The 18099-nt window shown below is 45.4% G+C and overlaps 1 protein-coding gene across 1 annotated transcript in view; it reads left to right on the top strand.

Annotated features, from left to right (window-relative positions):
• The window catches only part of stx6 (syntaxin 6), a 29555-nt gene extending 11665 nt beyond the window's left edge, over nucleotides 1-17890 (top strand). Inside the window, exons 7-8 of the mRNA XM_049587870.1 lie at nucleotides 7028-7122; nucleotides 15610-17890. Coding sequence (XP_049443827.1) covers nucleotides 7028-7122; nucleotides 15610-15686 — 172 coding nt within the window. The 3' untranslated portion in view covers nucleotides 15687-17890. The remainder of the gene's footprint in view (nucleotides 1-7027; nucleotides 7123-15609) is intronic.
• The last annotated feature ends 209 nt before the right edge of the window (nucleotides 17891-18099 follow it).

The raw sequence follows: 18099 nt of genomic DNA, 5'->3' as shown, positions 1-18099 counted from the left end.
CAAACCACAATTGGAGAGGGCGTGGGTGTAACAAGCCCAGCTGACCTGAGCTGCTGCTGCTGCAAAAAAAAAACATCCTCTGACACTGCAGTACTGACACCGACTTGCTGGAGATGCAACCCGTGATGCACTCCATGATTGCACTCCGCCTCTTCTGAGTCAGGCATGCCTTCATCGTGGTCGAATCCAGAAGGAGACCCAAGTACTCGACTGACCTTGAGGCACGAGGCAGCTCTTTTCTGCATTCAAATGCAACCCTAGTGCAACCAGATGTGCTAGCACATCTCTGTGTAACTGCATGGCAGGCCCTCTGATGGAGCACCCAGCTAGTCGTCCCCATACTTTAGTTAACGCTCGAATGCCCTTCCGTTGCAGGGGGATGAGTGCAACATCCATGTGTTTGGTGAAAGCGCATGGTGAAAGGGACAGACCGAAGGGGAGGACGTTGTATTCGAAGGCCCTCCCCTGAAAAGAAATCCTGAGGAACGGTCTGTGGTCCGGGCTGATGGGAATATGAAAACAGGCATCACGAAGGTCCACTGTTGTGAACCAGTCGTCCGCCCTTACAGCCTGAAACAAGGCCCCCAGTGTCAACATCCGAAAGGGAAGCACCTTGAGGAACTTGTTCAGGCGCCTCAAATTTATAATTGGGCGCAATCCGCTGGTCCGCTTGGGAACAAGGAAGTAGCTGGAATAAAACCCTTGCCTCTTCTGGAGACAGAGGCCGTATTGCACCTTTCCCTAGTAAGGCAGAAATCTCGCCGGCCAGAATGGCAGCACGAGATTTGTCCCTTACTCTTGTTTCCAGGATCCCCCGGAAGCGAGGGGGGTCTGATCCTGAATTGCAGGTTATACCCCAACTCCAGTTCTGAGCACCCACGGACATGCACTGACGCCAAGCACTGAGGTGGGCGCTGGAAAAAGATGGTGTCAGTGGGGCTGCTCAGTCAGGAACACTAGTGGGCCCTGCCAGAACCTCAACCAGCGCGCTCTCTGGAGCGTGGGCAAGAACACTCATTGCCCTGTGACTGCTGTGGTGGAACCCCCCGTCCGCTCTGTCAGAGCTATGTGAGGGGTCCTGCTTAGCAAAACAAGGCCGCTGGAAACTAACACGTCTCTCTGGAGTTCTCCGAGCCACCAGCCTCGACTGTCCAGGATGGTGAATGGACTGTATGCTGCTGAACCTTCTGAGCCTCATCCAACGCAGCCTCTGCTGCCAGCCCAAACATCTCTCCAGGAGTTATCCTGACATCCATGACCGCAGCCCGGTCTGAATCCGATAAACCCAACTGACTCAGCCAAATATGCCGCCGAGTCATGCTCAGTTGCGCCAGGGAATTACCCAGGACCCTGGCCTGAGTGCTAGCACCCTGGATCATTGTATCCACTACCTCCGCCATTTCTGGCAGAGGTTCAGCTGGGCTCTTCAGGTACACCATTAGGAGGGCATTCGTGTTCGCCAGTCAAGAGGCCATGGCTGTAGACTGAAAACCTTTGCCACCAAACCATCCGTGGTGCGGCACTTCTTATTCAGATGCCGAGCAACCCTGTTGCCCGTGGAGGAGACCCCAGCCAACATCGCAAAGGTTGGCCACACCATCTAGGCCATGCTCTGAAGCCCCACTGAGGACACTGAGAGCAGAGCGGGGGGCAGGAGCATCCCTTGGTCGTGCCAAAGAGCCCTGCAATTGTTTAATAAAATCAGGATACACAGGCAAAGGTGCCTGCCTCTGGCTCCTTGGGTCCCAGTCCAACGCAGAGGCTCTTGGTGGACATGTTGGACGAGGAACACCAGCAGCCACTGCTGCCCGAGAGAGCAGGGCTCCAACAGAAAAATCAGCAACGGGACCCACCTGGGCCATCTGATATTTAGCATCAGCCTGGACCTCTCTCTACTCAGAAACACTCAGCTGCTCAGAGGCGTTGCAGCCAGAGCTGTCGGTCTTATCCAAATTTGTCTGAGGCAGTAAGAGAAAGAACGTCAGAATGTGGATGCAGAAATGGAGGGGCCTGGTGTGACACATCCAATAGGTGTTGTTGATGTGTAACCATGCAATCAATGGTCTTATGCATCTCCTCCAGCTGCTTTTGCATAAGGTCCAACCTCAGATCACAAAGCTGGCTCTGCTCTGCCCACTTCCGCTTCCACGTCTTCTTCCTGCCAGCCAAAACATCTGGACTGGTGGGAACCGGACCCTGGCCAGGTGGTAGCGTGACTTCTAGGCCACTGTTCATTGTTTCACTGGCCTGAGACTCCATAGCAGGAAGCACACTGCATCCCTCAGTGAATAAACTGGAGGGCAAAAAAAGATTACATGTAGGGAAACTCAGCAAAACAAAATGTGCTTTTCACGTAGGATTAATGAAGGGAGCAGCCCAACCTAAGGGCAGACAATACTATTGTGCCAGGACAATATAGTGAAGGCAACAACCCGTAGAAATTATTCCTTGATTTTCAGTATAATACCACTCCAAAGTGATAGGCAGCAATATCGCGCAGAGCCGCAGTACACCCACCTATTGCCAAAGAAGAAGATTCAGCTTTCTTTCACAAAAACAAACATAGAAGTTATCGCAGGTTGCTAACCCACAGTGAAAAGGACTCTCAAGGAAATGTTACTCACTTGCCCAACGGCAGTGAACACTATAAGCGATCGTCCTCCTGCAATAAACAATAGATAGCCTCACGGCACATCACGGGTGTTCCCAGACAGGCAGCTCACAAGTGACAGCCAAACCATGAGGAATTAGTAAAGCAGAGTAATGTCCAACAATAGACTGTTATAAGCTCTCACCGACCAGGAGTATAGAAAAAGGAAGAGTGTGTGGGTGCATGGGGCTTATAGGGAGCCAAGCACCCACAGGTGTGATTAATTTGGTATAATGCTCCTGATGCGAGGATGTGGTCACATGGTTACAGGTTCACTGAAATGAAATAAAACATTATTCTTCTTAAACTGAGAACATCATCAGCATATTGTTTTTAAATGTGGAAACATTATCAGGAGAATGTTCTTAAACTATGAAAACATTGTTCTTAAACTATGAAAACATTATCAGCATATTGTTTTTAAACGTGAAAACATTATCAGGAGAATGTTCCTAAACTATGAAAACATTATTGTTCTTAAACTATGAAAACATTTTCAGGAGAATGTTTTTAAATGTGAAAATATTATCAGGAGAATGTTCCTAAACTATGAAAACATTATTGTTCTTAAACTATGAAAACATAATCAGCAGGATGTTCTTTCTTCCTCGTCTCATCAGATTCATTTAACAATGGGGTTTATGTGTCATTGTGCTGCTGGGTCAAAGGTCAGGGGTTAGGTTTAGGGTTAAAGTTAAAATGAGTGTGACTTAAAACATCTGACATAGATGATTTAGGTCACACACATTTTTACTTTAATCCTAAACCCTAACCCCTGACCTTTATATACTGTTGTGTAGTTTAATCTCTAGCAATCCATCATGGTCTGTAAGATCATCATGTGTTTGTCCTGTGAGAACCACGTATGTCTAAAAATAGGTTGTTTTCAGTGATGTGACGACGACAGCTGGTCCCAACAGTTTTTAAATTCTAAGGAGGAGAAGAATTTTCTCAACATGTCATTACAAACATTTAACATGGGCACATTTGCAGATACATGGTTTTTACTGGGCAGGAAGGGGATTAAATTCAAATAAACACAAGAAGTTTGTGCTCTAGAGAAAGGATCAGCACTCAGTGAATAACCTCCTAAGCCCTATGATAAGCTATTATGGCAAGGCTTAACTATACAGACCAGTGAGCAGTGATAACTAACATGTCTTTGGGGTCATCGAGTGGGTGTTTCGTCTAGTTGGTCCCACGACACCTCCAGGAGGCTAGACAGTGATCTCTGGTGTCCCAGAGACACTCCCCTAATGCCAGGTCTCACTGCTCCCTGCACCAACCCAACAACCTCCTTTACCTTACTTACACATGGCGTTCTCAGCCCAAACAGCACTGCCACCTTCAACAAACCCAGGCTCCGTACATGCGAGCTCCAGGTAGAGACAGTGCTGATACTACTTTTCCTAGCACATTCACCATACTCTATTTCACACGCTACATAGCATAACTCCAATATAAGTTATAGTTAAAGAAGATAGAGAAGATAAACTCACAGGCTTTCTCGGCCCAAACAACACTGCCACCTTCAACAAACCCAGGCTCCGTTCATGCGAGCTCCAGGTAGTGACCGTGCCGATACCACCTTTCCTAGCACATTCACCATATTCTATTTCACACGCTACATAGCATAACTCCTTAAAGGAAATAGATAAAGTCACAGGATCAGCAAACACACTCACCTTGCAGCATGGTCTCAAACAAAAGGGATTCAAATAGGCCACTCCCACACTTAAATAACCTTCCTTTTCCTGGATTTCCTCCTGAGAGGAAGTGGATCTCTCCACCTGATCTCAAGGAGTTATGTACCCTGCTTAGTAGTTCCCCCTGCTGGCCCCCATCTGACATTATTCCTCCTCATCTAAATCCACTGACTAGATCTAGCTGCTTCATCTGACATTTCCTTCACTGTCTTCCTCAAACTCTGTCCCTGCACTCCGAGTTCCCCCAGGAGCGAGACAACTGATCTTGCTATGAATCCCCTACACCCCACTTCCACTGGACAAATCCTAGTCTTCCATCCTCGCTGCTCAGCTTCTGCTCCTAAGTCTGCATATCTAAGCTTTTTTCTTTCATAGGCTTCTTCCACTGAGCCTTCCCAAGGAATTGTCAGCTCAATGAAATAAACTATCCGTTGACTCACTGACCACAACACTATGTCAGGCCTCTGCTTGGTACAAACTATTTCCTGGGGAACAACAAGCTTTCCCCCTAAATCTACTTGCATTTCCCAGTCACAAGCACCTTCTAGGTGGCCACACCCTTGCCTCCTTACTAACTTATCCCTTCTGTATTTCTCCCCCTCACAGACATTGCTAAACTCCTATCCTTAACACCTTCTGAATTTACCTGTCTTCGTTTCCCTTCAATGTCTGCAGCTAATCAACACCTAGTTATGTCGCCATGTATATCAGCCTTGTGATAAACTGGGACCTGTAAAGTAACTAAAGCTGAGACAAATGTAATGGAGTCAAAAATACAGTGTGTAGCTCTGAGGTACAGTACAGGCCAAAAGTTTGGACACACCTTCTCATTCAATGCGTTTTCTTTATTTTCATGACTATTTACATTGTAGATTCTCACTGAAGGCATCAAAACTATGAATGAACACATGTGGAGTTATGTACTTAACAAAAAAAGGTGAAATAACTGAAAACATGTTTTATATTCTAGTTTCTTCAAAATAGCCACCCTTTGCTCTGATTACTGCTTTGCACACTCTTGGCATTCTCTCCATGAGCTTCAAGAGGTAGTCACCTGAAATGGTTTTCCAACAGTCTTGAAGGAGTTCCCAGAGGTGTTTAGCACTTGTTGGCCCCTTTGCCTTCACTCTGCGGTCCAGCTCACCCCAAACCATCTCGATTGGGTTCAGGTCCGGTGACTGTGGAGGCCAGGTCATCTGCCGCAGCACTCCATCATTCTCCTTCTTGGTCAAATAGCCCTTACACAGCCTGGAGGTGTGTTTGGGGTCATTGTCCTGTTGAAAAATAAATGATCGTCCAACTAAACGCAAACCGGATGGGATGGCATGTCGCTGCAGGATGCTGTGGTAGCCATGCTGGTTCAGTGTGCCTTCAGTTTTGAATAAATCCCCAACAGTGTCACCAGCAAAACACCCCCACACCATCACACCTCCTCCTCCATGCTTCACAGTGGGAACCAGGCATGTGGAATCCATCCGTTCACCTTTTCTGCGTCTCACAAAGACACGGCGGTTGGAACCAAAGATCTCAAATTTGGACTCATCAGACCAAAGCACAGATTTCCACTGGTCTAATGTCCATTCCTTGTGTTTCTTGGCCCAAACAAATCTCTTCTGCTTGTTGCCTCTACTTAGCAGTGGTTTCCTAGCAGCTATTTGACCATGAAGGCCTGATTCGCGCAGTCTCCTCTTAACAGTTGTTCTAAAGATGGGTCTGCTGCTAGAACTCTGTGTGGCATTCATCTGGTCTCTGATCTGAGCTGCTGTTAACTTGCGATTTCTGAGGCTGGTGACTCGGATGAACTTATCCTCAGAAGCAGAGGTGACTCTTGGTCTTCCTTTCCTGGGTCGGTCCTCATGTGTGCCAGTTTCGTTGTAGCGCTTGATGGTTTTTGCGACTCCACTTGGGGACACAAGTTTTTGCAATTTTCCAGACTGACTGACCTTCATTTCTTAAAGTAATGATGGCCACTCGTTTTTCTTTAGTTAGCTGATTGGTTCTTGCCATAATATAAATTTTAACAGTTGTCCAATAGGGCTGTCGGCTGTGTATTAACCTGACTTCTGCACAACACAACTGATGGTCCCAACCCCATTGATAAAGCAAGAAATTCCACTAATTAACCCTGATAAGGCACACCTGTGAAGTGGAAACCATTTCAGGTGACTACCTCTTGAAGCTCATGGAGAGAATGCCAAGAGTGTGCAAAGCAGTAATCAGAGCAAAGGGTGGCTATTTTGAAGAAACTAGAATATAAAACATGTTTTCAGTTATTTCACCTTTTTTTGTTAAGTACATAACTCCACGTGTTCATTCATAGTTTTGATGCCTTCAGTGAGAATCTACAATGTAAATAGTCATGAAAATAAAGAAAACACATTGAATGAGAAGGTGTGTCCAAACTTTTGGCCTGTACTGTAGATGATAAGTGTAACGAAGCATAGAATGAAATACACAAGTTAAACACCTAAAACTTGTACTGAAGTAAAGTAACTAAGCAAATACTAAGCAGTACTTAGTTACATTCCACCATTACAAACATGGTCACTGGTTGGTCTCTGGTTGGTTCCTAGTTGGTCTCTGGTTGCTCTCTGCTTGGTCTCTGGTTGCTCCCTGTTTGGTTCCTGGTTGGTATGGTCAGACTTGTTGAGTCTCTGTGTTTTTCCTGCAGGATGCTGGATGACTTCACTCATGAGGTGGACAACACTCAGTCCAGGTTGGACAACGTCATGAAGAAACTGGCCAAAGTGTCTCACATGACCAGCGGTAATCTGCCCGGCAACACATGATGTCACCCTGATTGTTTTTTCTCAATTAGAGACAGAAATAAAACACTAGTTTGTTAGTTTAGGAGTTACTGATTAGTTACTTATAGTTAGTTACTGAGTAGTTACTGATAGTAAGAGTTACAGTTAGTTATTGATAGGTAAAGTGTGTTACTGGTAGTTACATTTAGTTACTGATAGTTACAGATAATGACAGTTAGTAATTGATAGTTACTGGTTAGAGTTAGTTACTGATAGTTGCATTTAGTTACTGATAGTTGCTTATAGTGACAGTTACTGATAGTTACAGTTAGTTACTGATAGTTGCTTATTAGTTACAGTTAGTTATTGGTAGTTACAATTAGATACTCATTAGTTACTGATAGTTACAGTTAGTTATTGATAGTCACTGATAGTGATAGTTAATGATAGTTACAGTTCGATATATGACGTCTATTGCACGTCTGTCCGTCCTGGAAGAGGGATCCCTCCTCAGTTGCTCTTCCTGAGGTTTCTACCGTTTTTTTTCCCCGTTAAAGGGTTTTTTGGGGGAGTTTTTCCTGATCAGCTGTGAGGGTCCTAAGGACAGAGGGATGTCGTATGCTGTAAAGCCCTGTGAGCTAGTAATAGTTAGTTATTGTTTGTCATAGTTATAGTTAGTCATAGTTAGTCACAGTTAGTTATAGTAAGTTGTAGTTTCTTTGTATTCATAGTTAGTTTAGTTAGTTGTAGTTAGTCTTAGTCACACTTATAGTTGTAGTCAGTGAAAGTATGTTGTAGTGTATTTGTAGTTAGTCGTTATTAGAAAATGTTACTTAAAGTTAGTGGTAGTTACTTGTAGTTAGTCACAGTTGGTTATAGTTAGTTGTAGTTAGCTATAGTTAGTCGTAGTTAGTTTAGTTAGTTTTGGTTAGTTATTGTTAGTCATAGGTTGTAGCTAGTCACAGTTAAAGTTTGTTACAGTTAGTCGTAGTTAGTTATAAACTAAGTGAAAATGAATAAATTTGCGTTTGTTAGATTATTTCTTTGTTGTAACGATACCTCTTGGCAATAAATCTTATACCATTGGAAAGCCTATTTATTTCCCTTTTAAATGGTGCCACATTTGTACAGTACAGGCATTTGTGACATGAGCAGCAGAGCTGAGTATGTGGGTTGCGCCCATGAAAAACTTGCCAAATCTCCTCTGCCAATGCCCAACTATTTTGCTTTTGCTATTGACTCTTGTTTTGAGCTTCTGGTACCCCCAGGTGTTGACAGTACCTGTGAGTATGGGCCCTGCTTCATTGGTCAGTTGGTGTCTGCTCCAAGAATCAAAATGCCACGTTTGACTGATCTGGATAGGGCTCGTGCGATAGGGCAACTTCAAGCTGGTGTTCTGCAGAACCAAGTTGCGGCATTATTTTGAGTGAGCCCTAGTACCATCAACAAACTGAAGGCCAAGTTCTATATAACGGGGGATGTCAGAGACAGGCCGCAAAGTGGGGCGTCCCAAGAAGAAGGTCCCCCAAAAAGACCGTTTCCTCATCCTGTCAGCACTTACTCTGCAACCCACTCCGGTCAGCACCGTGGGCAGTCTTGTACAGATTTGCAGTCAAGGTTTGCAAGACGATAGGGCTCTGCCCAGACAATGCGGAACAGACTGCACGCAGCCAATCTCTGGTCTCATAGGGCTGCCAAGAGGCCTGCCACCGCTGCCCTTCACCGTTAGGCCCATTTGTGCTGGTGTCGGCAACACGTGCACTGGAACCTGAACATGCGGAGGAACGGAGAATCCAGATTCTGCCTACGGCAGTTGGATCATAGGGTCAGTGTGTGGAGAAGATGCGGAGAATGCTTTGCTGATTCCTGCACCAATCTCTTGGTGGAGGCAGTGTGGGGCGGCATCTTCCTCACTGGAAAAACGAGGCTATCTCAAGTAGAGTTCAGAAGACTGCAATCTCAATACATAGAGGTATCGAGATGAAATTCTGCAACCAGTGGCAATCCCATATCTCCACAGTCTGGGACCGAACTCTATCCTCCAAGATGACTACGCTCGCCTCCACAGAGTGGGGTTTATCAGAGACTACCTCCAGACTTTGGGAGTGGAGAGGAGGGACTGGCCTGCCAGCAGTCCTGACCTCAACCCCATTGAAGACTTGTGGGATCAGCTTGGGCGTGCTTTTTGTGCCAGAATGACCAACACAACCACATTGGTTGACTTGCGACAAATGCTAGTTGAAGAATGGGTTGCCATCCAACAGCAGTGTGTGACCAGGCTGGTGACCAGCATGAGGAGGAGGTGCCAGGCTGTTGTGGCTGTGTATGGTTCTTCCACACGCTACTGAGGCTCCTGTTTGTTAAATGAATAAATTGCTAAATTGCCAATATGTCTTCAGACTTTAATCATCCAATCCACCAAACAAGAGTCAACAGCAAAAAAAAAAAAAGCTGTTGGGCATTGGTAGAGAAGATTTGGCAAATTTTTCATGGGCACAACCCACATACTCAGCTCTGCTGCTCATCCCACAAAAATACATGTTCCTTACAAATGTGGCTCCATTTAAAAGGGAAATAAACAGGCTTTCCAACGGTATAAGATTTACTGCCAAGAGGCATTGTTACAACAAAGAAATAATCTACCAAACTCACATTTCCTTACTTTTTGTGCTCATTTTAGTCGTTGTTAGGTGTACTTAGTTGTAGTTAGATTAGGTAGTCGTAGTTAGTTATAGTTAGTTGTACTCAGTTGAACTTAGTTTTAGTTAGTTATAGTTAATCGTAGTTAGTTCTAGTTAGTTCTAGTCAGTCGTACTGTGTTGCAGTTAGTTTTAGTTAAAGTTAGTCGTACATAGTTGCAGTCTGTTGTAATTAGTCGTAGTTTGTTGTACTCAGATGTACTAGTTCTAGTAGGGGTGGGTGATATGGCTGAAAAGTATATCATGATATAGCTGGTTCATATTGATCGATAACGATAAGTATCACTAATTTTTTTATAACCTCTTTGAAATAAGGACCAGGAGAAAATGAATAAATTTTAACACATTTATTTCAAACTCAGTAGCTTTCTTCTGATTTCAATCACAGTCATTAGCCAAGGCACACGGCGGAAAATGTAATGTCAACACAACCATTAGAAAACACTCAAATAAATGAACATACACAAGATGGTATAAAAACTAAAATAAAAAATGAACCATTTTCTCTTGACATCAAGTAAACCAAGTAAATGCTTTCAGGCAAACATATCTGTAAAGACAAGCAGCTGAACTGAAGACTATGTACAGATGAATAAGTGATTCACATAGTGAGGAAAGTGCGTTGTTGAAATTAGTGCAAACCTGAGGTAGACTACAAGGTAGACTTGTAATGACATAACAGCATTGGACATCCAGTAAAATGGTAAGATCAGTTCAAACCAACGTAAATTGAATTAAAATGCTTTAAGACGAGCAGCTATGAAATAAGAAATAACTAATAACTGTAACAGTGCTGGTATGCTGGACAAGATCTGAATGATGAGTACATATTTCACACAGTATCTGAATCTGCACACTGCCTTTGAATCGTCCCCCTCTTGAAGTCAAATGTTTTAATCCTCTCTTTCTACAAATCTTTTTTGTATTCTTTCCATATTTCGCCCACTTGTTAGTGAACCTCAATTAATCATGCAATTTAAATGTGAAAAGTCTCATTGACTGACCGCCACCTGTGTGTATGTGGAGAAGGAGAGGGGCGGAGGGAGCGGAGCTGTGGAAACATCCTGCAGTCCGACATACTATCATACATTTAAATAACTTATTCAATTTCAATTTTTTTCAATTTTATTTTTGAAGCCCAATATCACAAATCACAATTTGCCTCACAGGGCTTTACAGCATACGACATCCCTCTGTCCTTATGACCCTCACAGCTGATCAGGAAAAACTCCCCAAAAAAACCCTTTAACGGGGAAAAAACGGTAGAAACCTCAGGAAGAGCAACTGAGGAGGGATCCCTCTTCCAGGACGGACAGACGTGCAATAGATGTCGTACAGAACAGATCAGCATGATAAATTAACAGTAATCCACATGACACAATGAGACAGACAGAGAGAGAGAGAGAGAGAGAGAGATGCAGGTAATGACAGTAGCTTATAACAACATTAATGAAAGTAATAATATTATAGTTATAGTTCTGGCTACTGTGGTACAATATGTTGAAAGTATGTATTAATATCTGGCAGTATACATATGTGACAATAGTCATGTGTATAATAACAGTAGAAGTATGACTAATGACTAATGATGGCAGCAGCAGCAGGAGGCATCAGGCAGGACCACGGCAGCAGCACAACCACACACGTCATGCTGTCCAGGCACCGCTGTGATATGAGTTAATCTGAGAGACAGTGGAGCACAAAGGCTCCGGAGAAGAAGCCGAGTTAGTGACATCCAGAATGGCCGAGTTAGCAAGATGCAGAAATAGGATACGAGAGAGAGAGAGAGAGAGACAGAGACGGATATATATAGAGAAAGGCAACGTTTAGAGAGCAAGCCCAAATAAGCAACTCCACCAGTTGCAACTGCAACCCGTGACTACCAATATTTGTAAGTGCTCGTACTCGTACTCGTCGTCCTCCGCTTATCCGGGTCCGGGTCGCGGGGGCAGCAGCCTCAGCAAAGAAGCCCAGACAGTCCTCTCCCCAGCCACTTCCGTCAGCTCTTCCGCTGGAACCCCGAGGCATTCCCAGGCCAGCTGGGCGATGTAATCACTCCAGCGTGTTCTGGGGCGGCCCCGAGGTCTCCTCCCGGTTGGACATGCCCGAAACACCTCCCAAGGGAGGCGTCCGGAAGGCATCCTTACCAGATGCCCGAACCACCTCAACTGGCTCTTCTCGATGTGGAGGAGCAGCGGCTCTAGTCCGAGTCCCTCCCGGATGTCTGAGCTCCTCACCCTATCCCTAAGGCTGAGCCCAGCCACCCTGCGGAGGAAACTCATTTCGGCCGCTTGCACTCGCGATCTCATTCTTTCGGTCACTACCCAGAGCTCGTGACCATAGGTGAGGATTGGAACGTAGATCGACCGGTAAATCGAGAGCTTCGCTTTCTGGCTAAGCTCCCTCTTCACCACAACGGACCGGTTAAGCGCCTGCATCACTGCTGACGCCGCCCCAATCCGCCTGTCAATCTCCCGCTCCATCCTACCTTCACTCGTGAACAAGACCCCGAGATACTTAAACTCCCCCACCTGAGGCAGGACCTCCCCCCTGACCCGGAGTGGGCAATCCACCCTTTTCCGGCTGAGGACCATGGCCTCAGACTTGGAGGTGCTGATTCTCATCCCAGGCACTTCACACTCGGCTGCGAACCGCCCCAGCGAGAGCTGGAGGTCACTGTTCAATGGAGCTAGGAGGACCACGTCATCCACAAAAAGCAGGGACGAGATCCTCTCGTCACCGAACCTGACACCCTCCACCACTCGGCTGCGCCTAGAAATTCTGTCCATAAAAGTTATGAACAGAACCGGTGACAAAGGGCAGCCCTGGCGGAGTCCAACCCTCACCGGGAACAAGTCCAACTTACTGCCAGCCACGCGAACCAGACTCATGCTCCTTTGGTACAGGGACTGGATGGCCCTTAGCAAGGGGCCACCAACCCCATACTCCCAGAGCACCCCCCACAGGATGCCCCTGGGGACACGGTCGTAAACCTTCTCCAAATCCACAAAACACATGTGGACTGGTTGGGCAAACTCCCATGCCCCCTCCAGCACCCTCCGGAGACCCACAGACCAACCATGCCCTGTAGGCCTCCTTCTTCAGCCTGACGGCTCTCCTCACCTCTGGTGTCCACCAGCGGGTTCGGGGATTACTGCCGCGACTGGCCCCAGCGGCCTTGCAGCCACAGCTCACAACCGCCGCTTCGACAATGGCAGAGCGGAACAAGGCCCATTCGGACTCAATGTCCCCCTCCGCCCTCGGGACGCGGTCGAAGCTCTCCCGGAGGTGGGAGTTGAAGATCATCTGGACAGGTTCTTCCACCAGGCGTTCCCAGCAGACCCTCACTGTTCGTTTGGGCCTGCCAGGTCTGTGCAGCGTCTTCCCCCACCATCTGATCCAACTCACCACAGGTGGTGATCAGTTGACAGCTCTGCTCCTCTCTTCACCTGAGCGTCCAGAACATATGGCCACAGGTCAAATGATACGACTACAAAGTCGATCATTGACCTGCGACCTAGGCTGTCCTGGTGCCACGTGCACCGATGGACATCCTTATGTTTGAATATGGTGTTAGTTATGGCCAAACTGCGACCCGCACAGAAGTCCAATAACTGAACACCACTCGGGTTCAGATCGGGCAGGCCGTTCCTCCCAGTCACGCCCCTCCAGGTCCCGCTGTCATTGCCCACGTGAGCGTTGAAGTCCCCCAGCAGAACAATGGAGTCCCTGGTCGGGGCACTGTCCAGCACCCGTCCCAGGGACTCCAAAAAGGGTGGGTACTCTGAACTGTTGTTCGGTGCATAAGCACAGACAACAGTCAGGACCCATTCCCTGACCCGAAGGCGCAGGGAAGCAACCCTTTCGTCCACCGGGGTAAACCCCAACATACAGGCAGAGAGTCTGGGGGCTATCAGGAAGCCCACCCCGGCCCTCCGCCTCTCACCCGGAGCAACTCCAGCGAAGGAGAGAGTCCAACCCCTCTCAAGGACTAGGGTTCCAGAGCCAGAACTATGTGTCGAGGTGAGGCCGACTATATCTAGCCGGTAGCGCTCAACCTCTTCCACAAGCTCCGGCTCCTTCCCCACCAGAGAGGTGACATTCCATGTCCCAAGAGCCAACTTCTGTAACCGAGAATCGGACCGCCAAGGCCCCCGCCTTGGTCTGCTGCCCAATCCACATTGCACCGAACCCTTCTGGATCCCTCTGCGGGTGGTGGGCCTGCAGGGGGACAAGCCCATGTAGCTGGTTCGGGCTGGGCCCAGCTGGACCCCATGGGCGAAGGCCCGACCACCAGGCACTTGCCCACGGGCCCCAACCCCAGGCCTGGCTCCAGGGCGGGGCCCTTGTAATCCTCCGGGCCAGGTTTTTTGAACCGTTCTGACCCTTCGCCCAGAACCAATCTGCCATGGGAAACCCTACCAGGGGCAAAATGCCCCTGACAGCATAGCTCCTAGGGTCATTAGGGCACTCAAACTCCTCCACCACGATAAGGTGACGGTTCTCGGAGGAGTATTTGTAAGTGACTTCACAAAAAAAAAAAAAAAAAAAAAAAAAGCCCAAAGTTGCAGCTTATAAGCGGACCTGTTTTCACACACGAGAATGGCGCAACCAAACCTGATATTGTTAGCTGTTTGTGTGACATCGTTGCTAGGTTACCAGGGAGCAAGTCAGTGTGTTCATGCAACCAACCTTGCACAGCCCGACTCCGAGGGTAACTTGCTTGGCTTTCCTCGTGTTTTTTTCCCGACGGAATGCAGTAACATTATCGAACGTTATATCGAACATTTTTTCTATTGACAGCGCATAAGTGTTTATCGCGATACAATATGTTATCGTTTTATCATCCACCATTCAGTACTAGTTAGTTATAGTTAGTTGTACTTAGTTTTAGTTAGTTGTACTTACTTGTAGCTACTTATAGTTAAATTTTGATATAGTTAGTAGTAGTTTTAGTGAGTTGTAGTTAGTTGTAGGTAGTTTTGTTATAGTTAGTTGTACTTAGTCATTGTTAGTTCTTGTTAGTGATAGTTATAGTCAGTCGTACTTAATTGTAGTTTGTTGTAAGTTTTAGTCGTATTTAGTTGTAGTTAGATATAGTTAGTTGTTGTTTGTTCTAGTTAGTTGTAGTTAAGAAAAGTTAGTTGTAGGTAGTTATGCAGTAATTATTTATAGTTAGTTGTAGTTTAGTTAGTCAGAGTTCAATTTCAATTCAATTTTATTTATAAAGCCCAATATCACAAATTACAGTTTGCCTCACAGGGCTTTACAGCATACGACATCCCTCTGTCCTTAGGACCCTCACAGCTGATCAGGAAAAACTCCCCAAAAAACCCTTTAATGGGGAAAAAATGGTAGAAACCTCACGAAGAGCAACTGAGGAGGGATCCCTCTTCCAGGACGGACAGACGTGCAATAGATGTCGTACAGAACAGATCAACATAATAAATTAACAGTAATCCGTATGACACAATGAGACAGAGAGAGAGAGATGCAGGACAGACGGTAATGACAGTAGCTTACAACAACATTAATAAAAGTAATAATATTATAATTATAGTTCTGGCTACTGTGGTACAATATGTTGAAAGCTTATATCAATATCTGATAATGTACATATGTGACAATAATCATATGTATATAATAACAGTAGAAGTATGACTAATGATGGCAGCAGCAGCAGGAGGCATCTGGCAGGACCACGGCAGCAGCACAACCACACACGTCACGCTGTCCAGGCACCGCTGTGATATGAGTTAACCTGAGAGACAGACAACTTACTGTATTAACTGTCTGTATTTCAACAGATCGTCGTCAGTGGTGTGCGATCGGAGTGTTGCTCGCAATTCTCTTCGTTGTCATCCTTCTCTTCTTCATCCTGTGATTGATGCCTCCCTTCTGTCAGCACGGAGTACGTCTTAAATCTGCATCTACTGGACCCTACCGGACTCTACTGAGCTCTTCTGGACCCTACCGGACTCTACTGAACTCTTCTAGACCCTACTGGACTCTACTGAACTCTTCTTGACCCTACCCGACTCTACTAAACTCTTCTGGACCCTACCGGACTCTACTGAACTCTTCTGGACCCTACCAGACTCTGCTGAACTCTTCTGAACTCTACTGGACTCTGATGGCTCACTTTGTGTGAAACCATGAAACAAAAGCAGAAACAGTTCAGTCCAGTAAAGTCCTGGTCCTGAAGCAGCTGGACTGAAGGCACTTCGGACGACCATTCTGGGATTTAAAGGTTTTAATCAATGACCCATGTCATACTAAGGGCAGGTAACACACCTGAGGACAGGTAACACCTGAGGACAGGTAACACACCTGAGGGGCCAATCAGGCTTCGGGAGAAATAGAAAGAGACTGAAGCTTTAATGTAGTTTAACATCAACACAATCTTCAGATTAGTCCCAGTTTAATCCCAGTTTTATTCCAGTTTCATCCCAGTGTAACTCCAGTGTAATCCCAGTTAAAATCCAGTTTGATACCAGTTTAATGCCAGTTTAAATCAAGTTTAATCCTAGTTAAATCCCAGTTTAATACCCAGATTTATACCCAGATTTATCCCAGTTCCCTGTTCAATCCTAGTTCAACTCCAGTTCAAACCCAGTTTAATCCCAGTTTAACTTCATCTTTTTTTTTAATGTGCAAAATAAAATTAAATAAGCAAGTTTATTGACTTTTTAAATCTGGAAATCAGTCTCTTTGTACCAGTTACCACTGGACCCTGCTGGACTATACTGGACTCTGCTGGACTGTAAAGGCACTTCGGTTCTTTGAGTGTTAGACTGTTAGAGGTCAAAGGTCAAACCAGTTACAAACATGTTAAATGTGTTTTAATGTTTGTTTTATTTTAAGGGCTGAACATCACCATTTAACTACAGTTTAATCCCAGTTTTACTTCAGTTTAGTTCCAGTTTAATCCTAGTTTCACTCCAGTTTAATCCCAGTGTAACTCCAGTGTAATCCCAGTTTAACTCCAGTTAATTCCAGTTTAACTCCATTTTAACTCCAGTGTAATCCCAGTCTAACTCCAGTTAACCCCAGTTTAACTCCAGTTTAATCCCAGTGTAATCCCAGTTTAAAGTACGGGTGATGTAAAGTCAGAGGTCTGTTTCTGAGCATGTTAATGATGCGTGAACTGGATCAAACTGGTTTTCACGGTTTCTGTGTTTCTGAGTCTGTGGGCGGAGCTAAAATGATCCCACCCACCTGACCCCTCTGTGGGCGGGGTTCATTGTCTCAGTGAATTATTTGAGTCATTATCATAAATCCGCCTCCGCACGATATAATCACTACAGCAGGTAGCATCACTTCTTCAGTCCGAGTTACAGCGCTCATCGTTACATTGTTTTTCTGTCACTTGACAAACTCAGAAAACCTGGATTTTAAATAAACATCAATCAATCAATTCAATCAATCAATTTTATTTATAAAGCCCAATATCACAAATCACAATTTGCCTCACAGGGCTTTACAGCATACGACATCCCTCTGTCCTTAAGACCCTCACAGCGGATAAGGAAAAACTCCCCAAAAAAACCCTTTAACGGGGAAAAAACGGTAGAAACCTCAGGAAGAGCAACTGAGGAGGGATCCCTGAGTCTGGATGTTAATCACAGTTTAACTCCAGTTTAACTTTGATGTAATTCAGGGTTCTGGTCGGAGTTTGTTTCTTAGGGCGGGGTTTGTGATTGTGGAAAATAACACTAAACTTTATGTTTTTGTTTACAGTTTGTGTTTGTTTTACTGACTGAATATTTTTGTTTTGATGTTGTTTTCCTGAACTGTTTATTTTACTGCTTTTATTTTGAAGTCCTGAATCAGCACATTGATCAGTGGGAACTTCCTGCTGCAGCTGCTTCACAATAAAGGCTTTTCACCAGTGAAACTCTGGAAGGCTTTTACTGTGAAGCAGCTGCAGGAAGTGCATCCTGAAGGTTAGCGTCCGTTTGATCCGGTGACAGCAGCCAATCACATCAGAGTTATGGTACGCGTGGCAGTGAAACGTCACAGTGATGACACGTATTTCCTGTTAAAGACACAGTGTTCAGAGCTCATCCAATAAAAATCTATATCAGACGTTATTGGTCATTATCAGTGTTTATTTATAAAATAAATCCACTGGTCCTGCAGCAAGACAAAAACATGACGATAAAGATGATGATGAAGATGATGATGGTGATGGTGATGATGTCATTGATAATAATAACCACTACACGATTTTGTTGAAACGAAAGCAGCAGATCAGTAACTGACTTTACTGATGAAGACATTTAGCTTAAAGTAAA

Source organism: Epinephelus fuscoguttatus, linkage group LG10 (assembly GCF_011397635.1).
Source record: "Epinephelus fuscoguttatus linkage group LG10, E.fuscoguttatus.final_Chr_v1".
Classification (NCBI taxonomy): Eukaryota; Metazoa; Chordata; class Actinopteri; order Perciformes; family Serranidae; genus Epinephelus; species Epinephelus fuscoguttatus.
The sequence above is the reverse complement of the archived record's forward strand: the minus strand, read 5'-3'. Positions and strand labels throughout refer to the sequence as shown.